Source organism: Crinia signifera, chromosome 6 (assembly GCF_055691185.1).
Source record: "Crinia signifera chromosome 6, ASM5569118v1, whole genome shotgun sequence".
In the NCBI taxonomy this organism is placed as follows: domain Eukaryota; kingdom Metazoa; phylum Chordata; class Amphibia; order Anura; family Myobatrachidae; genus Crinia; species Crinia signifera.
This window is the reverse complement of record NC_139222.1, coordinates 149,212,581-149,239,754: the sequence shown is the minus strand read 5'-3', so window position 1 is coordinate 149,239,754 and position 27,174 is coordinate 149,212,581. Positions and strand designations below refer to the sequence as shown.

Sequence of the window (27,174 nt, the reverse complement as noted above, 5' to 3'; positions counted from 1 at the left end):
TTTCACTTAACTTCTTTATAGTAAATATGTGGGTGGCATTTCTTATTGCAGAATACTATTGAGACAGTCACATTTTTTCATAGTACGGAGAACCTTTATTTCAAGGATTGGGAACCTTTGGCACTCCGGCTGTTGTTGAACTAAATATCCCAGCATGCCCTGTTGCAGGTTTGCTATTTAGCAGTGCTAAATCCATTGCAGGGTATCCTGTGATGTGTAGTTAACAGCAGCTTGAGTGCCAAAGGTTGCCCATCTCTGCTTTTTTTCATGCTAGCATTACCTTCCAATTACATGTTGGCTATCTTGTTGAGGCTTGTATATTTCATATATACACCACATAATGATAATGATGATTAGTTAGACAAAGGTTAGGGTGTGACTTGTTTATGATAGATGTCTGTGTACAGTGTGTAGTGGGTGTGTATACCTGTCACAGCCTTCTGCTTGCTCCTCCAGCCTCACAGCACCTGTGCTCACACAGCCTCCTGCCTGCTGCTCCAGCCTCACAGCACCTGTGCTCACACCAGGGACAATGAGAACTATTCGCTGCTCCTATACACTTCTGGTATGTAGCATATATTACAGACTGTCAGCAAGCACATTTCATATGTATTAGTATGGCTTACTGTGATTGTTGTAATGAGATGCAGATGACATGATAATGAGGGTCTTTAGAATAGTCCTTTGGGCCAAACATTATCATGTTAGATGTATTATTGAACATGTCATTAAAGATGGACAATGAGGTGGTTGACAAAATACACCTTAAATGCATTTCATTTATGCACCAGACATTGATATGATATGTATATCAAACTTTCAATCTTATTATATTATTGGGTACACATTAGATGAACGAGCAAACTGTGTGATGTCATCAACGATTTCCCTTGCACTGCCTGGAACTCCCTGACAAACAAAATAGCACTTGTTATCGTGCATATCGTTTATTTTGTCCTCTAATATGTACCTATCCTAGATGGCTCTATAGCAAGTCTTCAAGAGACCCAGTCTGAGACATACAGTGGGTGAAATGTAATAGGTTGAGAGAATCAGAAAATGAGAGATTTTGTTTGGTTTAAAGTGGCAATCATTTACACTACTTTTAAGTGTAAATGATTGCCACTTAAAAAAAAAAAAACCTGGGGTTTTCTTACCAAATCTCTCACTTTCAGATTCTTTCATTCTATTACATTTTACCCAGTAAGTCTTTCTGACTGTCGAAGTATACTTTGACCCTGTAAATGACTAAAACATTTACAATATAATTATCTAGTTGGTGAACTTTGTTTTACTATATTCTGTAATCAAGTCAATAAACTTATCAGTAAATTACTGTAAATCTAGCTTGAATGTCTATTTCCTTTTCAACTATAAATATTGAGATTTTACCCCATATGCTTTTTAATATAAAGACAAGTGCATCCATACTTGCCTACCTGACCCTCTCCATGCGGGAGAAAATGCTGGACTTCCCTGGCAATGTCATCACCTGTGGAGAGCAAGGTAAAGGTGTTTCACCACAGGTGATGGCAATCATACATTACCAGAGAAGTCCAGGAGCAGAGCATTTTCTCCCGCATGGAGAGGGTCAGGTAGGTAAGTATGGTGCATCTAGAATACATATTTCTACTATACCCTGTGAACCTAGTACATAAGAGAGAATGTGGATGTAAACTTTAGGGTACAAGGAGTGTTTATCCCACCATACAAATGACACCAGGGTGTAAATGTAATACAGTCAGAGTGACCATACATACGCAACCTATTTGTTTTGCCTTACAAATGATTGCAGCTTTACAAATACGGATATTCTTGCCCTAAGTTGCACACGTCCAGCAACTCAGAACCTATTACATTTACCCCCAACTATCTGTGCACTTGATTAAGGAAGGGAAACGGTAGTTAGGTCGACCACTGAATGTTGACAGACCTTAGGTCGACCCAGACAAAAGGTCGACAGGGTCATAAGGTGGACATTGGTCGACATTGACAAGGTAGACAGTCAAAGGTCATCATGGGTTTTTCTCTATTTTTTGTGCCGACGGGTGAGGGAGAATAGAATAGTGTGCTAATGTAGCGATGCACCGTGCCTGAAGAATGGTGAGGGGTGCACCGATTCGGGACAAAAAAAGTGAAAAACCATGTCTGACCTCTTGACTGTCGACCTTTCTAATGTTGTCCTAATGCATTTATTAACCGTTTCTTATATAGCGCACACAGATTCCGCAGCACTTTACAGAGTATACTCAAACACTCACATCAGTCCCTGCCCCAGTGGAGCTTACAATCTATATTCCTTACCTCATATACACGCACACACATTCATTCTAGGATTAATTTTTGTTGGAAGCCAATTAACCTACCAGTATATTTTTGGATTGTGGGAGGAAACCAGAGCACCCGTAGTAAACCCACGCATGTGTCCACATTATGACCCTGTGCACCTTAGGCATGTTGACCTTTTGTCTGTGTCGACCTAAGGACTGTAGGCCTTCGGTGGTCGACCCAATGTAACCTAGTAACCATACCCTTTACAAGGAAATTAAACAATCTCACCAGTAATGGCCGAAAAGAACTCTGAGGGAAATGTACAAATATGGGAGTTCTATTTCACATGGGATATTGCTATAGGCAACCAATCAGATTCTATGTATTATCTTTTAGATTCTTATTGGTTGCTCATATCAACATCCCATGTGAAATAGAACTCCCATCTTAGTAAATTTTCCCCTATGTGTCTTGGCAACAAGGTCAAAATGCTAATTATTTTACCCAGACATATTTTAAGTTTTCAAAATTGGTAAGCTAGTACATGTAGAAAGTTACCTATGTAAAATGTATTGTACAGTAGCTGTCAGGGGCATAAAAATAACTTTGAGGGCCTCATAGCAACATATAGAAGGGACCTCTGTCCCAATGTTTCTTGAGATGCATCTCTCCACTGCAGTTATTCATTTTTTTTGCACACTAGTTATTTCTGAACCATTATACATCCCTAGTTCTTATTATGCTCCATAGTAGTGCCATAGTTCACATTATGCCACATTGTAGGTCTGCCAGTGCACATTATGCCACATATTATCCCCACTTCTCATTATTATATATATTGGGGCAGATGTATTAAGTCTGAAGGTGATAAAGGGGGTTATTCTAGTTCATTCTTTCTGACAAAATCCTTCTTAGATGGACAAAACCATGTGCACTGCGGGTGGGGCAGATGTAACTTGTGCAGAGAGAATTAGATTTGGGTGGGGTTTTTCTTCAAAGTGAGATCTATATTGCAGTGTAAAATAAAGCAGTCAGTATTTTCCCTGCACAGAAACAAAATAACTCACCCAAATCTAATTCTATCTGCACATGTTACATCTGCCCCCCCTGCAGTGCACATGGTTTTGTCCATCTAAGAAGGATTTTGTCAGAAAGAATGAACTAGAATAAACCCCAAAGAGAGATACAGATTCTGCCAATCCAACCCTAACTGTTTATAACATGACGTTAGGAGCTGATTGGCTGGATATTTATCACTCTTTATTACCCTCAGGTTTATATCTTTTTTAAAGGCTTAATACATCTGCTCAATAGTCCCCAGTATGCCACGTTACAGTGTCCCAGTTCATATTATACTACCTTAAAGTTCTTATTGGTTCCTGTTGATAGATCTACATTTTCTAGATAGACAGTTAATGTACTACCCAAGTGCAGTGAGGCACTGACCCTGAAGGTGCGAGGATACGCATTACACTAAGTGCTGACACCCTTTTCACTTTGACATTTAACCCTGTTGACCTTTCCCATGTCAACATTTTGACTCTGTTGACCTATTGCATGTCTACCTATTGCCTCTATCTAGACACTGTCTATCTAATAATTCGGTACTTGTGTATTATCATGGCGCCCACGATGTTCGTCTTAGTACATCGCATGCATCGCCACGCTTCGATGGCTCGCTGCGCTCGCCACACTATCCAAAATCATCTCCACGCTTACGTGGATAGTGGGGGTATGAAAAGGTTGTAGGACACACCCGTTCTTATTAGGTAACACTCTCTAGGTGAGGTCTCCTAGATAGGGGGTATAGCTTTTTGGACCAGAACCCCATTCTCATCACCACAGGGGTCCTGGTGATGCGAGCTGTCAGTATGCAGTGCTGGCTCCTTCACTGCGACAAGGGCCTGGTGCTGTACATAATGTGTTCCAGTACCTGTGAGTAGGGCCAGATTATCAATGGGGGGATGGAGCTGCAGCTCCAGGCCTCCCCATAAAAATAGGACCATCATCACATCATGATGATCACCAGACAGTTTCCACATGGTTGCCCATAAACCATAAGTATTAAACTTGCATTTCTATTTTACACATTTATAACAATTTTGGACTTATATATAGATCTTGAGAGACCCTGGGGCTTATAGTGTATGGACTCTACATACCTACATACGTACATGGCATTGGCCTCACTTCTCATAGGCCCATTTTTTTCAGCTCCCTTTTTTCAGCTCCAGGCTCATTAGGCCCTTAATCCAGCCCTGCCTGTGGGAAGACCATCCTCCTTATCAGGCACTGCAGGAGATGCAGGGGGAGGAGCACATGGGGGAAGAGACCACCCCAGTTATGGCCTGCTATCACATCCCTTGTAGAATCCTAAGTGGTCTGCAGCTGCTACCAGAAATGAAGAGACCACAGCAGATATATCCAATATACAGTTGGAAGCCAATCAGCTGTGTTTAAAAATTACAGGAGCTAATTGGCTAGTGCATTATCACTTTCTACTTTATTACCGCTTTATCACCATTTTATCTTCAGGCTTCATACATCTTCCAAATTGGTTCCTTATGAAATTAATCTACACACTGGCAAAACTAAATAACTTATCAATTCAGATAAAAAGTGAATTCTAATTTCCTCAATTCAGCTGCTATGTGGTGCTGCTGAAATAACAGAACATGGATGTAAGAGCTCGTACACTTACTGACAGCAGGAAATCACACTATACAGTACATATATTGTGTGCTTTTAAACAATTGGTTAATAAACCCATTGATTGTAATTTTCCTGTTTATCTAATTTTCCGTTTGCTTGCTGTGTAACACTAATGACCCAATTGTCATTGACATTATGACTTTGCTCATTGAAACATTGTAATTGGAAACTTGTTTAATGTTTTATGTATCTATTTCTTATTAGGCCATACAGATTTTCTATTTACATTACAAGATTTTACATGTTTAGCCAACAATACACCATTTTAAAATGTGTTTATAGCAACAAAGTGACTGGTCAGAGGGCCAAAATAATGTGGAAAAACAGTGCACTGCCAGGAATTTCCCACCCTGTGACGCAGACTGAAGAGGTGGTACTGTACAAACCTGATTATCATACACATGGACAGCATCCAGAATACTGGACCAAAATTATAGCTGTTCTACAAGCTGTGCCATTGAAAATGTTAGATATAAAATTCATTCAAAAAGGATGCATATTTCCATAGACCTTCAATGGGAATCATGTATTTTATATGTATAAAAAGAGAAAGAGATTTCTCTGTGTTTTAATTTCATACATGTCAATACCAAATCACATTTTGGTAGTTTTCAAAAATCAAAATAGTAAATAACCTAGGTTATTCTGCAAACTCACATCATCACAAAGTACACCAAGACAACGTAGAATGCGAGACGGGTATTGCTTTGTTGATTGTATGACTTGTACTGTGCAAAGTGTGCAATACTTATATTTATAGTAATACCATAATAATTAATAACATTTGGAGAGTATAAGACCAAAGAAAAATTAGTGCGTGGCATAACTATTACTGTGTGACACAATGTGAATAAGGGGTGCTACTGTGTGGCACAATGTGTATAATAAGGAGTACTACTTGTAACGCAATGGGAATAAGGGATTATACCTTGTGGCTTAACATGATTAAGGAGCACTACTGCGTAGAGTCATTTGAATTGGGGGTACTATTGTGTGGCCTTGCACCTTTTGGGATGTTTGCTGAAGGTGTACGCTATTCTAATTTATCATATTGGGGGGGGGAGTGGCAGTGATTTTCTGGCATAGGACACCAAAATGCCACACATATAAATGTCCTGGTGGTGATCATCTCCTGCATAACCCCCCCCCCCCCTCCAGTCAAACACACACTCCTGATGGTGTCCATATTCTGCATATCTTCCACGTACACACTGCTGGTGAGGTGCCCATCATACCCCCCTGCCGTGCACATACGAGCACACACACTATAACAGTCAGGCTTCTCTTGTGCATCTAAGCTTAAAAAAAAATTTAAACTGTTTTAAATCACTTTTGCATTAACAACATAGTATTGCCCAGATTGGAAAAGAATACAAGTAGGAATGTATGGTGAATACACTAATGAAGGTTTAGTGCAGAAAAAAAACTCCTCTTAAGGATGGTCATTGATGGTCACAATCAATGGATAACCTCAATGGTGTATAACCGTCTGTAAGGGAACCATTGATGGTTTACCCACCGAAGGTCACCTCTCCCTTAGAGCTGAGGTCCAATCATAGTCCATGGCTTTGCTCCATGTCCCAATTTCATCAATGGCAGGAAACCATTTGGTTCTCTCCCATTGATGGTAAAAGTAGTCTGCATTGATCACAGACCATTGATGATTTCAAAACATCAATGGAAAATGGCCATCCCAACCTCCTTTCAGCTTCTGCCAATAACAAGCAGGCAGATTTTGTTGAGAACCTAGAATTGCTGTGTTTCACATATTTATATAATATGTTAATTTGTTTGTAAGACAAAGCTTTTGTTTCCTCATAGAAAAATAACCTGCATGAAGCACTTTCCAGTGATGAATCAGATTATGAGATCATTGAAGACTCAGAAGATAAGATCCAGGCAAAGGTTTGCAAGAAACCCAAAGAAGTAGTAGAAGACCCAGTTTTAATTGGCAGTAGTCAAATTTTAGGAAGTGACCATATAAGGCAGGTGAGTACCATTTTTTTCTGTGATATAGGTTAGCCATATGTGTAGCTAGGTGACATGGTGCCCGCAGCAAGGTTATGTTTCGGCACTCTATCCCAGTAATTTTTCTTCTTATATGCCCATTACACATTATGCCCATTACACATTCTGTCACACATCGTAATGCCCATTAGACATTATTCCACACACTGTAGTGCAGTGATTTTCAACCTTTTTACCTTGCGGCACACTAAATAAGATTTTCAAATTGCCAAGGCACACCATAAGATCCCCACAGGGCAAAACACATTGGCCCCCACAGGAAAAATCCAAACCTATATGCCTCCATATAAAAAACAATCACACTGGTCCCCACAGGTAACAAAACTAAAATACATTGACCCTTTACATGAAAAAAAGAGACCAGTAAATAACAGTTGAACTGGTGGTGGCTATAAACTGGTTTGGGCATCTGTAGATCTGGGGGCACACTTGGGAGCAGCTCAAGGCACACTAGTGTGCCACGGCACAGTGGTTGAAAAACACTGCTGTAGTGCTTAATACATTTTATGCCACACACTGTAATGCCTATTACATATTATGCCACACCATAATGCTTATTACACACAGTTATGCTGCTGACATAATGCCCCCACTAGTGCTGCTTTCACACAAAATGCCACTTACACACATTATAACCCCTTGAAGTACCGATTACCTACATGCTCATTGCCAGGGGTTTACATGCTTGTTGCCAGGGGAGGGGGGTGTTTACATGCTCATTGCCAGGGGTTGCAAGGTGGGATAATGTGCTCTTTCCCAGGGTCTGCAAGTGCGCTACCACTCCCGGAATTCGTTGGGCGCTCCTCTGAAAGATGCTAGAGGTGCAGAAGGACCTCTAGTGTCTGTCTCCAACAAGGCAGTGGCCATCTCAGGAGTTCAGGGTCTCTGTCTGTATGCTGATAGTGACTCTGTGCCCCCACGTCATACCGCTCTCTCCCACCAGACTGTCCCAGCTCCTGTCTTCAGGCAGGTGCAGCAGAGGAGGGAGGAGAGGGTAAGATTTATTAAAATAAAAATGTGCCCACAATTCAGAAAAATGGCAATATGGGAATATATGTTTTTTCTTATATAAAATTTAACTACATCATTTAAAACGTGCCCAGGTGTCCTTTTGTTCAGTGTGGTTCACAGGTAATTAATCCAGATCTGGCAGCGCAAGTGCAAACACAACCCCCCAATATGGGAATATGTCTACATTTCTCAAAAGTACCAAGCTTTGGAATACAATACTTTCCAGAGAAGGGACATGATAGATGGATTGCCTGATAATTACCTTAGAAGCATATATCATTAATACATCCCACCGTGACCTCCTATTATTTTAATTTATATCAACATTCAATTTTTCATACCTAAACAATGGAAAACTAGCAAAGAAATATAGAGGGACATTTACTAAGATGTGTATTTAACTTCACATGTGATGTTGCTGTGGGCAACCAATCAGATCATGTCTACTATCTTCTAGAGCAGGCATTCCCAACCACGGTCCTCAAGGCACACCAACAGTGCAGGTTTTAGTGATATCCAGGCATTAGCACAGATGGTTTAATCAGAATCCCTCAGATACTAATTAAGTCACCTGTGCTCAAGCCTGGATATCTACAAAACCTGCACTGTTGGTGTGCCTTGAGGACTGTGGTTGGGAATGCCTGTTCTAGAGGGTGCTAAATAAATAAGAAGTAGATTCTGATTGGTTGCCCATAGCAACATCACATGTGAAGTAGAATACACATCTTAGTAAATTTCCCCATAACATCTATCAAAATGGCAATTGTTTATATGCAGTTATCATTTAGTAATTAACAGTTTTATATATATGCTTTATATATATGCTAATGGTAAATATCATCTGTAAACTGCTGCAGAAATATGTATTTTTTCCCTCATATTTCTGTCCCACGGTAGCGCTCTAGATATGACATACCTAAATACCTGTTAATTCTCACCACAGACAATGTTTCCTTTGTGATCTCTTCATTTGATTGATATTTATATATTTTTGGGTTATGGTCGGAAATCAAAGTCCCAGGAGGAACCCCAAAAAAGCACAGATACAATATACAAACTCTACACAGTTAATGCCAAACTTCAGATGTCTACATTTATTACGGTATGCCATCAAGTGGATAGACAGTGACTAGGACAGTGACCTTAGGTCGACACTGAGAAAGTTTAAAGGTGGTTTTTCATACTTTGCTATCCAAGTGGGCATAGAGAATGAATATAATAGTGAGCAGTGAGGCACTGTGGCTGAAGCATGGCGAGCGAACATGGTACATATATATACGGTGTCCATGTCAACATACGATTACATAGACACCAAAAAAATCATGAAGAGCTCGTGTCAACCTTTTGACGGTCGACCATGCCTATGTCGCCTATTAGCTTGTGTCAACCTTTTGGCAGCATCGACCTAAGGTATGTCAACTCTTTTTCATTGTGAACCTAGGCACTGGACCATCAGTGGTCGACCTAGTGACTATCAACCTAGACATATCAACCTAGACATTGTCTATCATCTATATCGTAACCATTTATTACACTTTCAGTTTCATGTACTGTACATTATTTGGTACGGTGTATAATCTGTTTGAGGGATGATGGTTATATAAACAGTATAAGACCTACAGTATCTGTAAATTCAGCTATTTACAAATGTTGTCACCTTTGACTGGCTCTTAAATTTGAAATTTGTTTTATTAATTGAGATGCATGTGATGAATTTGCTTACAATACTAATAAATAATTTAAATATTTCAGATTGCTCAACATTTGCCAGCAAAAGTAATTGGATATAATTGGAAACTACTATATGGTACAGAAAAGCATGGCTTTAGCCTAAGGACTATGTACCGCACCACGAGTGAGATAATTTCACCAACACTGCTGATTGTGAAGGATGATGAAGGAAAGGTAACTGGATTACCAGAGAGTTTTGACCAAATTATTACCATTTGACCTTTAGTAAGTAGCAATTAGATATTTACGAAGATGTCATAAATCTACTGCACCTAATGAGATATCTCTTAAGGTCCATACACAGTGTGTGATATAATTAACGGTATACAGGAGCTCATTTTGGCCCTTCTGACAAAAATGTTTATTATGTCATCCAGTGTGTACGCCCCCAACGATGAGCGATGCGCGCTCCCATCATCTGTACATGTATAGATGAGGAGCACACACAGGGCCGGTGCAAGACACCGGAGCGCCCCAGGCGAGGGGGGCTGGGGCGCCCCGGTGCCTACGGGGGGGGGGGGGGGGGGTTAGATGCGGCGCTGTGTGATCTGGCGGCAGGGTCCCTGCAGTGAGGCGGCGGCGCGGAAAGCGCTGATGGGTTTGAAAACTCGCCGCACGCTGATTGGCTGACTCTCAGCCAATCAGCATGCGGAATGTTTTCAAACCCAGCAGCGCTTCCCACGCCGCCGCCTGGCTGCCGGATAGCGCGCATCACTGCAGGGACCCCGCCGCCAGATCACACAGCGCCGCAGGTACCCGGCACGGACACCCCTGCAGCCTCCATGCGAGAAGCGAGGGGCGAAGTGCCACCCTCCAGTGGCTGGCGCCCTTTGGCAAATGCCTAGATTTGCCTAGTGGTGGCGCCGGCCCTGAGCACACAGTTAGCAAGGGCAGTACATTACAGAAGTCTATGGACAGCTTAAGGCTTCTCAGCACCCTAGGCAAAACTTCAACTGCTCCTCCAACCCCACACTGCCACCAATCCCCATTTTCCACCCCTCAAGTGATAGAATGGAGGTGGTGTCTTAGAACTTCCACAATTGCCACCTGCATTACATTGCAGTACAACAAGGATGTTTTCCTCATAGGCACCCTTCTTTTTATAATATTAAGACTCTGTGCCCCCCATCCCCCCAGATCCTGGCGCCCTAGGCAGCTGCCTAATGGTAGAACATGCACACAATAAGACTCTAAGGGCCTTATTTTGGTTCACTCTTTCTGACAAAATCCTTCTTAGATGGACAAAACCATGTGCACTGCAGGGGAGCATATGCAAAATGTGCAGAGAGAGTTAGATTTGGGTGGGGTTTTATTTCAAAGTGAGATCTATATTGAAGTGTAAAAATAAAGCAGCCAGTATTTTCCCTGCACAGAAACAAAAATACTCACCCAAATCTAATTCTCTCTGCACATGTTACATCTGCCCCCCTGCAGTGCACATGGTTTTGTCCATCTAAGAAGTATTTTGTCAGAAAGAGTGAACCAAAATAAGGCCCTAGGTAAGGAACGCCGCTAAGCTTGGCTTTCATCTTGCAACAATTTGTTATCTAATACCTGGAAGTGTACACAGCCCCAGTACATGTGGGCATCTAGTGGGTCCTCATGTTAAATTTAATCTGCCCTCGGAAATTGGTGCATTTGGTCAGAAATAGGATCTTTATATTCACAAAAAAGGTACACTGCTTTCCGATTTTTGAAAACCATGTTATATGATGATTTGTATATCATCATATAAATAAACATTACATGATGATATATCATGAGATATGTATTTTATGTTCAGCCTATGAGACAGTTCCTAAAATCTGGGTATGAGTACACTGTATCCTTCATCAAAAGCTTATTTTATAACTTCAGATCATAATGGCACAATTACGGTTAAATGCAGAAGGTTTGCCCCAATCTACTACATCAAAAAACCTAATGTGATCTAAGAGTGAACAGGAGACAGGGCTGAACCTAGGAGTTTTGTGACCCGGGGTGACGCAGTCATTTGGGGCCTTTTCTGCCATGCCATAACTATAGACTCTAAATAAATCACATGTAAATATGGCACATCAACTACCAAATCGGATGAAAGGACTCATCAAAGCTGTCGGGGGAGTACAAGGGAAATCAGGTGCGACTTCTGCCGAGGCAAGTCGCACCAATGTATGGGGGGGCCTTTACATGTAAATGATAATTATGATTTCTAAAGGAAAAAAACTGTATGTCATGGATGAATTAATCAATTTTGCCAATACAATTATAAAAATTTACCTTCAAAATATTTTAGTTCCAGGTCCGGGAAGGTTAATGGCCATCACTACAAATGTATTTAACTAGAGTAAAGGTGTATACACGTGGTGAGATTTTGGCCCTATCCAATGCTGTCTTCCCCGACAGCATTGCGCAGGGTATCTCGGCAGAATGAGCCCGACATCACAAGCTGTCGGGCTCGTTCTGCCGGCTGCAGCTCGCCTCTTCCCGGCCGCAACTCGCGGCCACGCTCCCTTCTCGCTCCCCAGCAGGTGGGAAATTGAATCCCGCCTGCATGTTTTCGGTCGAGCTGACCAAGAACGGGACTGGGTCACGGCGGTCGAGCAAGCTCAACTGCCGTGACCCTCACATTGAATACCCCCCTTAGACTGAATAGTCAAAATCTCCTAGAAGATTAGCCAAAAGCTCCTGCTGCCGTAATCCTGAGGAAATGGCCGTGGTGGCCATGAAACATTGATGAAACCGGGCTTTGATATGCAATGTATGCTAATTTGACGGTGCCCCGGATCAGTCTGGGCCTCTACAGGCCTGGTAAAATACATGTGTAACAGCCCACACTGATAAATGTTCTGGTACGAGCAATCTGTGGCTTGTTATCGATGCTGTTTGCTTTTATGTAATTAAACACTTATTTTATGCACCATGGAGCACCCCTCTTCTTATCGGTTTTATATATAGATAGATAGATAGATAGATAGATAGATAGATAGATAGACACTCACAAAAGATCTTTAATTCCAAAAAGTGCCCAGGTGCACACAAAACTTTGGACCATAGTCCCATAGTCAAGGTATAGTAATAGATGACTGAGGCGCTCACGGGTCTTTTACTCAGAGCAAAAAAACAGGACACAAGGGTCTAACTGTAGTAGCAACATTTTGAGCTGTTTATTAGCTCGTCTTCAGGCTCAAAGATACATTACAAGACCCATATTATATACATTATTATGTGCCTAGGACATTGTGCCTCTGCATGTTCGTTTGCATTGATTAGGCAGAGATGCCATTATTCCTTATTTTCTCAGTTACATTGAATATAACGAATAGGCCCACATTATATGAGCCCAACAGTGAACATATTCGCAAACATAATATTAATTAATGTTGCTGTCTTTATTCTTATCACATGATCATTGAGTGATGGTATAGTGCGTACATATGCAAATACAGACATGTGATGTGGTTCTATCCAAGGAGACAAATGTATAACGTAAACTTACTGTATTTCTTGAAGGTCTTTGGAGGCTTCTGTTCCAATGAGCTCAAGATCAGCTCTAATTTCTACGGGACTGGAGAGACCTTCCTTTTCAGTTTCTCACAACATCTAAAGGTGAAAAAAAAAAAAAAAAGATTTTTATAGCAGCTGTTGATTTTAGGGTTGTAGATTTTGGTATTTAGGAAGATTATTCATCCATCAATATGATTGTAACACTGTAAAGCCCCGTACACACTGGGCGTCTTGAGTCCCATGCTGAGCAAGGTGCTTAAGCCCGCTCAGCACACATCGCTGCACACATGCGATGCACCTGCAATGTGTGCTGGCGATCTTTGTGGAGCAGTGTTTTGCCTATGCTGATAGGCGATCTTTGCGGGAAATGGCAACTTGCAGGACCATGCATAGCCATTGCTATAGGATGTACACACTGAGCGATCCGTGCTTCATTTCTAAGCATATCTAATCTGATTGCTTAGAAATGGGGCTCAAATCGCCCCATGTGTATACCCCTTTAGGGTGGTCCTGTTTATGGAGTAAGTAGGAAAGGTAGACAGACAAACTCAAAACTGCTGTTACTAGGGTAGTGATTCTAGTCTGCTTGGTCCCTGGTGCAGTCGCACCGGCGACCGATGTTTGCAATCTGCGCATTTGAGTATGCATATGTTCAGAGCCTCTGTGCGGATGCATTTGGCGAATTGCTGAGGCGTCCGCATAGGGGGGGCATGATGGAGGTGGGCAGGGGGCATTCTCATGGGGACCTTTCCTGGGCTTACACACAAAAACACTGGGCACCCCCAGAATACGCTGGGCGTCCCCATGTGAACGCAGGCAGGCAGCTTCTGCCCGCCCCGTTCTCGGACCCTGATGGCGCAAATATAAGACTGACATATTTGCAAACAGGGGAAAAGTAATTTGATGGTTGGAGACCATCAAACATCCATTCACAATGTGGTGGGGATGTTTGGACGGTGGTGGGCATTTGTTCTCCCTGGCGGGTGGTGTTAAATGGTTCACCTAAGCAGCGATTTTTCGCTGCTTAGTGAGCACCAGAATCAGGCCGTATAGATTTAGAAATTCATATTCATCTGAGTGCTTGTGATCAGTGGTTTGGATCATCATAGATGTGCATTTGAAGAGAGTAAGTGGAATATAAGCCCTTCCCCTGATCCTAGAGCTACTGAATGTGAATATAATATGTATGCAAACATTGTTTTTCATTAGAGCAACTCTTCTTCCAAATATAAGACTGTTCGAACATGCCATAAATATAAATGTTTCCATCTAAATTGTATTTCTTTACAGGTCTTTCGGTGGACAGGTAAAAATACCTTCTTTGTTAGAGGGGACAGTCAGTCATTAACATTTGGCGGTGGCAAATGGTACGTATTCTGCAAATGCCCTATTATGCATTGAGTAACCATATTATGGCCCTTATTCTGATTGACGCGTACTTTACCGCATACTTTCGGATCGCGTCTTTACGGCGTCTGCGCATGCGTGGAGAACGCAACGCGCATGTGCCACGCCTTGACTCCGTACCTGTTCGGCCAAATCCCGTCCAAAACTGTTCCCCGCAATCAGTCGGGAAATATGGGCGTATTATGGGCGTCATGCGGAATGACACATGGGCGTAGTTTCAAAGTGGGCAAAACGGGGCGGAAACATGGGCGGACACGGGGGAGTACACTTATGTTGGGGGGCGTACATTCGGATACCACTCCGAATGCACGCGATCAAAAAGGGCAGAAATGTGCGGTGTCCACAAGTGTACTATTGCTTTGCGGACACCACTCGTTCATGCGGTAGGCGAACGGACCGCCTAATGACTACAAGCATTAACACCTGAACCCAATAGAATCTACTCCTTTACTCATTACTCACTAATAGGACGCTTGTCAGTGCTTTAATAGAAACCATTGCACTTCAATTGCTGTAAGGGTTAATGTGTGCAATGCATGTGTTAGGCATGCTTGTAAGGATATATTGGCATCTAATTGATTCCAATTCCAAATAAGAAGTTTTTTATGAGGATAGGTAATTGAATAAGTGGGTCATGTGATGTATTGCAGAATATACATCATAGTGGGTTGTTTGGCGTAAATACTCCGCTTACGGGCGGTAGCACCGCTTGGCTCCCGTTCGGATGCGGTATTCCCGAGCATACTCTGTACTACTCTGTAATACCGTGCAGAATCGGAGTGTTTCTCCCGCACACGCATGGTTTGTATGTCGTCCGTAAACACGCCCTGTTCTTAAAGAGTGAGTCCGTCCGAATGCGGAGGACACGTGGGCGTTTCTACGGACAATGGCCGCACGCGGCAAAACACCGTGGCGTGCGGACCGCTCCGTAAGAATGCGGGAATATCCGCACCGATCAGAATAAGGGCCTATATGAGACACCAGATTACTGATCTGTGTTTTTTTTTGTTTACAGTGGTAACTTTGGTCTTTGGTTGGATGGAGATTTATACAATGGAAGAAGTCAACAATGTGATACTTTTAACAATACAATACTGTCCAGTAAGGAGCAGTTCCACATTCACAGCCTTGAAGTGTGGGCATTTACCTGACCTCTTTGGATGTTTTCCCTCATCGATTCTCTGGAATGAGTTTTATTCATGATGAGACTGGTTTGTGTGTTCACAGACAACATTTCTCAATCACACAATAAACAGCCTGAGTTGTGTTTCTGTTATGCAGGTGGCTCTGGTGGATGAAAACAAAAATAGACTGTATCAGCAATTTTTGTGAATGTGTCTTTTAAAAAGACTTTTGAGTAAGACAAGTAAAATAAATATGTTTGTTTGACGTAGTATCATTGCTTGTCTGTCAATACTTTAGGTCAAGTATATTAAGTTGCCAGAATAAAGGAAATGGGTTTCTTGCTAAATTAGATCACCATCATCAGTAACTTATTGTATGATTGTGATTAGTGTCCACAGTTGATATGTTCAGATGCTAGTGCATCTCCCTGAAGATCTCCTTATTAATGATATGCCAGACATCTTTCAGCACCTCCTTGAGATGGGCTACTTTGGGCTGGGCTTTGGATGGGCTTCCATTATTTTAAGACTAAAGGGTAACTTATTATGGAATAGTAAGTATAGAGCTTCAACATTCAGTCTTTTAGGATGCTTAGTCATTTCCACAAATATGTATGACTGAAGAAATACTAACAGGATTATTAGCTGGAAAACTCAGTTAATGACTTAGCCATGCTGTGCTACCCGGGAATGGCTCATTGCAGGTTTTTCCTCACACTACATGTTTCCACTAAGGTGTCGTGACACGGAGCTTAGCTCTGCTACCAATGCTCCCACAAAGCTCTGGGTCCTGATTGGCCCGCAGCCTAATGTACACTAAACATGTGGGGACCATTGGTTGAGGAAGCCATTGATGGCTCCCTTGCAGATAGTTTTACAACATCAAGGTTAAACATCAATGGTTAACTGACTGATGGCCATCCTTACCTCATACCCAATAGCAATGCATAAGAAATCTTGCCATGTAGATCCTACGGTACTTATGTAATATCTGGACTCCCGTTTTTCTTATGAGACCGCGTCCCCTCGCGGGGTTCGCTGCGCTCACCACACTTCGGGCACGGTGGCTCGCTGCGCTCGCCACACTATATAAGATCAACTCCATGCGTAGTTGGATAGTAGGGGTATGAAAAAATGGGGTGCATTTAACATGGGAGTCCAGATAATACATAAGTACCGATCCTACTATAACGGGCATGTACAGATTGAATCTGCTGTCGCCGTAAAAATAAGAGTAAAACAAGTTATTTTGACACTTACTAAGGAAACATGCAATTGAAATAGTCTCAGACCAAATTTTTACAAATATAAACAAATGGGCAGAGGAAAAAAGACATTACTATAAACACATTATTGGGGTATGGATCATTAGGTCTCCAGCAGTTAGGTCGACATGCAGAAAGGTTGACATGGGTCTAGGTCCACATGTCATTAGGTCGACAAAAGCATTATGTCAACATGGGCAAGGTCGATGGTCAAAAGGTTGACATGTGGTTTTTCACTGTTTTTTGACCCGAATGGTGACACAGTCGACATGGACACTGAAATGTAGCACCGCTGCGCTCGCCACGCTTCGGGCACAGTGTCTCGGTACGCTCAGAACACTTTTATTTTCCAACCACACCCTAGTGGATAGTAGGGCATGAAATACCGCCTGTCAAAAACCCCATGTTGACATTTTGACTGTCAACCTTGCCCATGTCGACCTAATGCTTGTGTCGACCTAGACCCATGTCGACATAGACCCACGTCGTTGACCTTTCTGCATGTCGACCTAATGGTGTCGACCCAGTGCATGTTGACCCAATGCTTGTCGACCTAATGACCCTATATACCCATTAATGCTGGGCTCCTTGGCTTGCCTGTACTTGCATCTGGCACTGCTAAGGTCAGCTCTGACAGCCTAGTATAACATGGGGCTTGTCAAATCCTGCTCACAATCCAGCTCCCTCCTACTCATGTTCAATTTAACTAATGCCATAAGGCCATAATATATGTTTAAAAGGGGGATAGTGAACTTGCATAAAAAGGGCCCTCTGAAACTATTGGTGAATGACCATTGCTATGCCAATGCTCTTTTTGATGCTGCTTATGACAGATGTCTGTAACATCTGTGTTACAGAGTGGGAACTGGGTCAGGGAACTTTTTTACCTTTTACTCCAAAATATATTTAGATATATGCCGTTACCCCCTTGATTTGAAAGGAAGGAAATCATATAATTGTAATGCACAATGTACCCCCAGAAATTGATGATATATCCTGCTAGTATGGTACACAGCCTCCCAGCCATTGATGATGATGATGATGATGATAATGATTACTATGTATGGCTGTGTGTGGTATAGCATCATCAATGGCTGCCAGGCTGTGTGTGGTATAGACATTGATAATGTGACACCTAGGCAACTATTAGTGTCAGTATTTCAAAAAGATAGTCATACTTGCCTACTTTTGAAAACTGGTTTCAGGGAGATTATAGTCTGTAAAATAATTTTGCACAGCGCCCCATTGAGGGGGTGTGTCATGCTCCACCCAAAGGACGTGTCTAGTTCCATATATGGTGAGGATGTGAAAAGAGATTGTGAAGGTGGCACCTAGAAGTGTGGGTGTGTACTGCTACATATGAGAGGAATCTTGTAAAATATCCAAATATATCCAAATGTAGATGAGCCCCCAAAAATGTAACAGTGTAATGTGGGCTAGGTGAAATGAGGGAGATTGGTAGACTAATGAGGGAGAAAGGGAGATTGCTGCTATTTCAGGGAGTCTCCTGCAGAATGCAGGAGGGTAGGCAGCTATGGATATAGTGAAAGTCTGTGCACATTTGTTTCCCTAGATTAGATATACCTTGACAGAAGCCTATAACCAGGCAATGAGGCTAAGCGCTGCAGCGGCAGTACAGACCGCATGCTGCCGAGATGGCCAGCGACAAGTCAACTCTACTGAAGAAGAAGCAGGCGGACTTGGAGGCTCTGCACTGAGTCCCGTCCCTGTACACTACAGTACTGCAACACACACAGCTGGGCATGCATGTAGAATCTATATATAGATTCTATATACAATTAAATGAAATTCCTGGGGGTAATGGACATTCGCGCTGCTGAGACACAGCCGGGCATGCTACCGAGACCAAGCTGAGTCTCGGCAGCGCGACCGGCTATTACCTCCCAGGAATTACATTTTGACCCCATTTGGAGTAATTTAGCCCTGTTCCCTGACCACTGATTTAAGAGTATGCTGCCATTTCCGGACCTTGACTGAAATGCCCACCCGGTGACCAGATCTGCCAATTGGTGGCCATAGATGTTTGTCAATATCTTTGGGAATCAGGGAAATTAACCATGTTAAAAATGCCTGATTCCTGGATCCTTAACAAAAATGGTTGGGAATCGGGTGATCATGTTTTTTCCCCTCCTTGTTTGTTATATTCATATTTACTATTACTACTTTAATTCTAGTTTTGATCTGTAATGCAAAATTACTTTAATATAAAAAACAAAACCTTTGTGGTACATGATGTCTCTATCAAAAAGAAATGGAAAAAAAAAATAAAAAATACAAGGATAAAGCCTCCAGATCCTCTGTGGAAAGGTAGCAGAGTAAAATGTTTTTCTTTGCTAACCTGCCAACACTAATACCCCTTTCACACCACAGCTCTAATGCGTTATATTGCAGTTTTTTAAGCGTTTCAAAGCGGATCTAGCTGCAGTGGTAATGGGTCCAGTACATAATCATCCACAAACAGGCTTATTTTTAGCTATAATACAAAAATGTGAGCCATAAAAGTCCATTACAAATGACATCCACTGTTTTCTATTGGTGAAACTCGTTCAGTGTGAAAGGTACCAACCCAGTAATGAATCGGTAATATACCGGTTACAACATGCGATGTGAAAGTGGTTTAACTTGCTCAGACCCATTTTAAGAAACATTTCAAATACCAGGTCCAAGCAGGTTTTGCGATGTGAAAGCAGTATAACAGTGAAGCCACACATGCCCAGAAGGTTAGGTAAGTGCACAGGTTACATGCACACTAATAGCTGGGAGTGACAACGGTTTAACGGAGTCAGATTGCAGAAAGCAGACTGCTAACGCTGCCAATTATACCACTTTTACAACAAAACTGCCGGGTCGCACCTGGGTTTTTGTTCCCTTTTACACCGGCGTCCCCCGGCACTATGCCGGGTGGGTGACGCCGGTGAAGTCGGGCCCTGAGCCGGCGCTTGGAGATGACATCATCTCCAAGCGACAGGAAACACGCCGACAGACACCCCCGTAACGTTGACCGACATGCTGGGGGCAAGCCCAGCACCCAGGTAAGCTGCTGGGCTGCCCCCAGCCTCCATGCACCTCTGCCCAGCCTCCGCTGCTGTCCGCATAGTACCGCAGACAGCAGCTAAGGCTGTACGCAGCCCCTGCCTATCCTCCAGGCTGACCTCAGGGCGCTGCGGTCTGGAGGTTGGGGCTCCCTGGTTGGTGGAAATGGGTCCCTGGGTCGGATGACCCGGGTTACCCATTTACATTACCCCTGACTCCGGGGAAGTCCCATGTCCGACCCTGAACATTTGCCGGGTCGGACACTGGGTTATTTATTTATTTTTTACCCCTTTTACACCAAGCCCCGTCCCGGACTGAAGCGGCAATAACCCGGGTCATGGCTCTGGTGTAAAAGGGGTACTAGTGGTCTGCAATGCCCTGTCCCATATCAATATTGTGATTCCTTATCGGATTGGAGTTCTGCAAATCATTTTAGAAGATATCCTATTCAATATTCGGTACTTATGTAGTATCTGGGCGTCCGATTTAGAAATCGGATCGGATCGCATCGCATCGTATCGCATCGCATGCGACCAAATCGTATGCGATGCGATGGTCAAGATTTTTCCATAGGATTCAATGTTAAAATGGTCTGAGTCCATTTTAACATAGAATTCAATGGGAAAAAGGGGTCCTTTTCCTTTCCCCACTATCCAAGTGGGCATGGAGTTGGATATAAACCTGTGGCGAGCGTAGCGAGCCCCGCGAGGGGACACAGAATACTTTTTAAGAAATATGCGTTCGCTCGCCACGCTTCGGGCTCGGTGGCTCGCTGCGCTCGCCACGCTATATAAAGTCAACTCTATGCCCACTTGGATAGTGGGGAAATGAACAGGACCTTCTTAACATTGAATCCTATGCAAAATCGCATCGAATCGCATCGCATCGCATCTGATTGTATGCCTTAAGGTAAGGCATACAATCACAAAATCGGCAGCCCAGATACTACATAAGTACCCAATATTCAAACAATTTGGTTGACAAGCACAAAGTTAACACAAGCAAAATATCAACATGGAAATGGTCGACACATGAAAAAGTCAACATGAGGTTTTCATAGTATTTTTAGTGTAAATTTGTAGATTTCATCACATGGACTCCAAATTAGTTTTACTGTGTATGCTCCCCAAAAATAAAGATGCTAGATTTTTTTGCAGAAAGGGCCTGCACATACGCACTATGATCCCTATGGACTGCCTGCGAATTCATGTCAGACATACGCACAGGTCTGAATCAGGCCTATTGCTATATATGGTTATTACTAAATAAAACAGAGGAGGAGGAAGACTGTCGTTAATTTCTGACAAGTATTTGTGGCACTTTTGATACTGCTAACAAATCAGACCCAAGGGGGCGCTGGACGACCGCTAACCGTGAATTACAGCTCGGCAGTCGGCATTGCAATACCTCCGAGTCCGCTATATAGCATGGGGGAGGGGCTGGAGAGCAGGATTTTTCACCTGATTGGTTGCCGGGGAGTCCGTAGTCTGTCTGTCATCCGCTCAGCACTCTGGTACTTGTAGTTATGCCTGGCGCTGGTATAAGGCGAAAACACTGCAAGTCCCATAACCCCTTGCGCGGTAATGTTTCTAATTGGCCCTTTCAAGACGCCTGTTACATTAACGCACACAAAAGGCTTCCTCCTCTGAGCCAGGTAAGCTGCTGCTGGGGAGCGACACACACAGGCGGGCAGCGGGCGGGGAGACTCACCCTGGTTTACAGCTGCGTGCGGTCATCCGGGGGTGATAGAGCCGGTGCCTCCGTAATCCCTCTGCAAGTCAGCTTCTCCCCCAATCTACCAGCTGCCTGGCTGTATCCAGCACCTACAGGGTGACACTAAGCAGCATACCCCCACCTATGCTGTAGCCGGGTACTTGGGGGGGCACTGCTCTGCGGGGAGGGGTGGGGGCATCTCCATGGGCATGTAGTGTGACTTTGATGAATAAATAACATATTCACATCCCTTCCCCAGATGCCAGTCACCCTCACAGTATCACAGTATGCCTTCCCCAGGTGCTCACTAATCAGGGTTAATATCCTAGTGTTCTTCCATATGCTGCTTATAGTATATAAAGGTCTGTTGGAGAGAGTGAGCACTGTGTCCTGTCATTGCCTCCTCAGTGTTTTCTCATGTTTTCAAACTAGGTTGCTAAATATAAGGGCATACTAAAATGCCTTACTATTTTCTGCTATATTTAATGTTATAACCTGTACATCCTGGATTACACAGTTTCCAGTGTGACTACTGGGATGTATACCCCTGAGGCATCTGAATTATTTACCAAGCAATGTGAAGTTAATTTTCTGTGTAAAACAGATGTGTAGTAATGCAGGAAGTCCCCACTATGGGTTAGGATTCTTATATAGCAGACACATTTTGTCACATTATTACAGGTGCAGCATTTTTTTGCAGCTTGTTAATAATTTGTTTTGCATGTTTAAAATGTTGAATGACATATATAAAAAGTCACGGTATTTACACAGTGGCAGTCATTCCGCGATGGAAACAATAGTTACATCTTGTTACATCTCAGCATATGTGTTCAATTTGGTGTCCTGTGTAGCCAAAGTTTAATTTACTGCAATATTGAATTGCATCGAGAATGAGTGCCTGAGCTATTTCGTTTCATTATTGCTCCTAGCACTTTAGTCTGGAGATGGAGTTTGCTGCACCTAAAGCCAGGGGTTTAGTCTTGGTAAATAGCATTGTCCAACTTGAATGCCTAGGGCAGGGGTTCCCAATCTCTTTCTAATCACGGCACCCTAGAGTATCAGAATTTTTCCAAGGCACCCTAGGCCCCAAAAAATATATATAAAATTAAGTAGATTGTGTTTATATGTGCTTCTTAGGTTCAGTTATGTGGTAAAGGGCAGGATTTGGTTCTGATTGTACACTTTTTATGATTCCCAGCCACCAGCACTGGTTTTGTCCAGAAATAATTGATCATAGATAATTTGAATTGGTCCTGGACGACCAAACCGAGGCACCCCTGCAAGAGTCCCGAGGCACCCCAGGGAGCCTAGGCGCACAGTTTGGGAACCACTGGCCTAGGGCAATGCTGCATTCAACTAGGATTGTGGCACTAGTTTTGCCAGATTTCTGCTTGCACCTAAAGGTGCCCACACACGCACCGATCCCGGCGTGCGTTGTGGGATTAACTAGCACACATAGCATCGCATCGTATGCCTTGTGCATACGATGTACATGCGATGCTATGCTAGAAAAAGCTAGTACAAAAAGTATGTGCAGCACATACTTTTTGTACTGTGCGATGAGGTGCCGCGGGAGCGCGCACCCCATCGTACAGCATCGCATCGCCGGGATCGGTGCGTGTGTGGGCACCTTAAGGAAATTGTCAGCAGAAATCCTCTAGGCTTCTGTTTACAATCCTGTTAATGAATAGCACCGGCTGTTCATCTTCTAGGGTACCTTGAGGACCATTGACCTGGTAAATTCATAGGCTGCATTTTAATAACTGTTGGTCCAGTTAACAAAATGGCAGCTACTATTATGTGTAGGTGATCAGCTGAAACAATGCAATCTGGTCAATGTTCCTTTGAACTCCTGGCCAGATATCAGTCTGACCCCTATATACTAAACTTAAAAAGTAATCTTTTTGGAGTTGGTCTTGTTCGTTAAACCATAGGCTATAATCTAATAGTGTAAACAGCTTTATGCCTATGGAGGCATCTTTGGAGGAGTGGGATTTTAAGAACCCTCTATTGCAGTCTTGCTCTGACTCCGGACACTGTGTGTGCATCATGTAAAAGTTATCCCTACTGACTCAAAAAGAATTGTGACACTTCCATGATTAGTAATGCATATGTCCTTTTAGTTTAAAAAACAAAACAAAAAAACTTAATGTAGTAATACGCACCTTGTAAAATAGATGAAGTTACAGTTTTTTATTCATTGGCAAAGTCTTTCTCAGCATAGTAAGTGCCAGACGTCAAATGTATTATTATTTATTAACCATTTCTTATATAGTGCAGCAAATCAAACCATTAGGAAGGCCTTGCTCACAAGCTTAAAATCTATTTTTTATTTATTTCAATTATTTTTTATAGAGCACACATTCCGCAGCGCTTTACAAATAAATATTTGAACGGTCACATCAGTCCCTGCCCCAGTGGAGCTTACAATCAGTATTGCCTACCACATGTACACATTCATTCTAGGGTTAATTTTGTTAGGAGCCAATTAATCTACTAGGATATTTTTGGATTGTGGGAGGAAACCAATTATATGCAAGCACAGGGAGAATATACAAACTCTGCACAGTTAGGACCATGATGGGAATCAAATCCATGACCTCAGTGCTGTGAGGCAGTAATGCTAACCATTACACTGTCCGTGCTAGGGAAAAAGTCATTTATACAATCGGTAGGCGTTGTCTATTACATAAATAGTGGTCCACCAGATTGCAGAGGCTCTTGGTGTGCTGTATGATATGATGACCCAGCAATGTTGTCCTGGAGTCAGGAGGATGGGAAAGTTGGAGAGAAAATAAATAAAGTTATGTGTGGACTGTAAAGTGGAGTTTTATTGGCTATAAAAGGTTTATGAAGGTTACGTCGGTGATTCTGGAATAAGCTGCCTGAAGAGGTGAGTTTTCAGCGAACACTTGAAGGTTTGGAGACTAGAGGAGAGTCTTATTGTGTGCGTGGGAGGGCATTGTAAAGAGTTGGTGAAGTACTGCAATCGTGAAGAGGGCGAATAAAGCATGCAGATTTTGTTGGTGTAGTTTGGTTTATGGCCTTTATCAATATTAACATGTTTGTTCTAAATTTCGATCTGTGCAGTCATAGCGGGCAATCTAGTTTTAAGTAAAGTGATGGGAGATCGGGGGGTTGTTATTAAATTTTGCAACCATTGAATTGCTCTGTTGGGCACTATCTAGTGTTGGACTAGATCCTTAAGTGATGCTTATATAGTGTTCATATTTTGCCTTCTGTACAGGGATCAATTTCCTGGATGATAAGATATCTGTTCACACCAGGCTGAAGAATGGAAGCTTCTGATACAGTGTCTCAGAATGGGACACAAAAAGACTGGGGCAAGTCAAAATTGAAGAAGAACCAAGTAGGTATGATCAGAATTTCATCCAAAGGGCCCAAATCCCATGAAACCAAAAATCCTACAACCACTGATAAAAAGACACAGGATCATACAGAAATTAAGGATCTCTCACCATGTAAAAAAAAAATTGGACCAGGTAGTCAGTCGTTAAAAATTCAGCAGAATGCACAAGTAATGCATTTATCGGTAAAGGTTAAAGGGAAGAAGGAAGATGACGAGTCAGTCTGCGATGACCAAGAAGACCAAGCTCTCCTGAAAGTCAAACCATTTATATGTGTTGTTTGTCAGAAGAGTTTTGCTCAGAAATCAAACCTCGTAACCCACTTTAGAGTCCACACAGGGTCCAGGCCATACATGTGCATGGAATGTGGAAAGACCTTCAGTACCAGCTCTAACGCTGTTACCCACCAGAGAGTGCACACAGGAGAGAGGCCCTACAGCTGTGGAGAGTGTGGGAAAAAGTTCAGTATCAGCTCCAACTTGGTGACCCACCAGAGGGTCCACACAGGAGAAAGACCCTACGTGTGCTCTGAATGTGGGAAAAGCTTCACTCACCGGTCAAATCTAGTCATACATCGCAGAGCACATTCGGGAGAGAAGCCGTATGCATGCTTCACTTGTGGGAAAACGTTTACTCACAGCTCTCACCTTGTCGCTCATCAAAAAGTCCATGTTTAAGAATAGGAGTTCTCCTTATTCACTGGATATAAATACTTTGTTTGGGATACATATGCCTATAATTGTTATCTACTACATTTGTGGCAGATAAGATGACACTTGTGTCAAGCTGAATATGATGGTCTTGCAGTTCCACCAAGCCTGAATAACTGCTTATGTTGTATTTTTTGCTACTGCCATATTTAAAAAAAACTATTAATGTTGTGCCATATAGCTTACACACCCTCCAGTTGTATTCTACCTAATACAGGCATGATCTGCCCATAAAGGGAACCCTGTGACTTGTTCTTATGACCCAAGTGAATGATGTTTGCGAAAGTATGAAAACATGTATTAGAGTCAGGGCAACATCCTGCTCTCTCCCATAGATCTTGTGACTTCTCGACTGCCTCTGGTAAAGCCTACTAGAAGTTACAGTTCATCAACCAGCAGAATACACCATGCCATAGAGAATGCAGGAGAGCGGAAGCTGTGAAGGTTGTTATGGAAATAAAAGGACTGAGTACATGAGCAGATGGTGTTTGTTTGAACAGGACAGCTTGCTAAAGGCAATACAGAGATTAATGTATTGGTAGTAGGATAGAACATGCAATCAATAACACAATTTTGAGACATGAATGTAAAGAGGAATATATTGTTAATGAGTGTAAAATATTTAAAGGGATACAAAGAAGATACAATCCTCAGGATATTTGCTTCATAGAAAGTTGTGCAGTTACATATGGTGCAAACATATCCATGCAAACACTTATATTGACCTACAGATCACTTTGAGGAATGCACCGAAATGTTGTAGAGCAGCAGACTAATAATGCATCAATTTGCATCCAGGATCCATTGGCAGTAGAGTACTCATCACTGTGATCTATTAATCATTAGTCTAATGGTGTGTACACACGGGTCCGATTTTTGCTAATATCGTGGGCAATATGGTCGCTGAGCGACCATATTGGCCGCGATGGGAGTGTGCACCGGCGATATATCGCTGGGTGCGCGCTCCATTTTTTTTTTTTTGCCCGTAGTGATCGCTGGTCGCAGGAACATGCTCCTGCGACCAGCTGATTACCACTGCCAGGCTCCCCCGGCAGTTTCTTTTTCATCAGTGACCATCTCTGGTCGTTGATGCAAACGGGATACTGAGTGATATATCGCCCCGTGTGTACACAGCTTTAAGGTGCGTACACACTGGGCAATATGATCGCTGGCAATATATTGCTCGCCAATCATATTGCTCAGTGTCCTGTTTTCATCTGTGACCAGAGATGGTCGCAGATGAAAACGTGACACTGCCGGGAGAAGAGGCAGGGGAAGTCACCTCCGACCAGTG

General features: G+C 42.7%; 1 protein-coding gene and 2 long non-coding RNA genes across 3 annotated transcripts; 2 read left to right on the top strand and 1 right to left on the bottom strand.

The window, feature by feature from the left end:
• Positions 1-224: 224 nt before the first annotated feature.
• On the top strand, positions 225-16,017 carry LOC146008381 (TLD domain-containing protein 2-like). The gene is made up of 6 exons (XM_083147594.1): positions 225-565; positions 6,805-6,972; positions 9,775-9,927; positions 13,246-13,341; positions 14,530-14,606; positions 15,662-16,017. Exons 1-6 carry the CDS (start codon positions 533-535, stop codon positions 15,795-15,797), a joined length of 663 nt encoding a protein of 220 aa, XP_083003720.1. The 5' UTR covers positions 225-532; the 3' UTR covers positions 15,798-16,017.
• On the bottom strand, positions 13,232-21,888 carry LOC146008383 (uncharacterized). The gene is made up of 3 exons (XR_014444499.1): positions 21,800-21,888; positions 15,794-15,933; positions 13,232-13,335 (listed from the first exon to the last, which is right to left on the bottom strand). It is a non-coding gene; the product is annotated as an uncharacterized LOC146008383 (long non-coding RNA).
• LOC146008382 (uncharacterized) lies at positions 21,568-26,357 on the top strand. Its single transcript, XR_014444498.1, has 2 exons — positions 21,568-21,743; positions 25,050-26,357. It is a non-coding gene; the product is annotated as an uncharacterized LOC146008382 (long non-coding RNA).
• Positions 26,358-27,174: the final 817 nt, after the last annotated feature.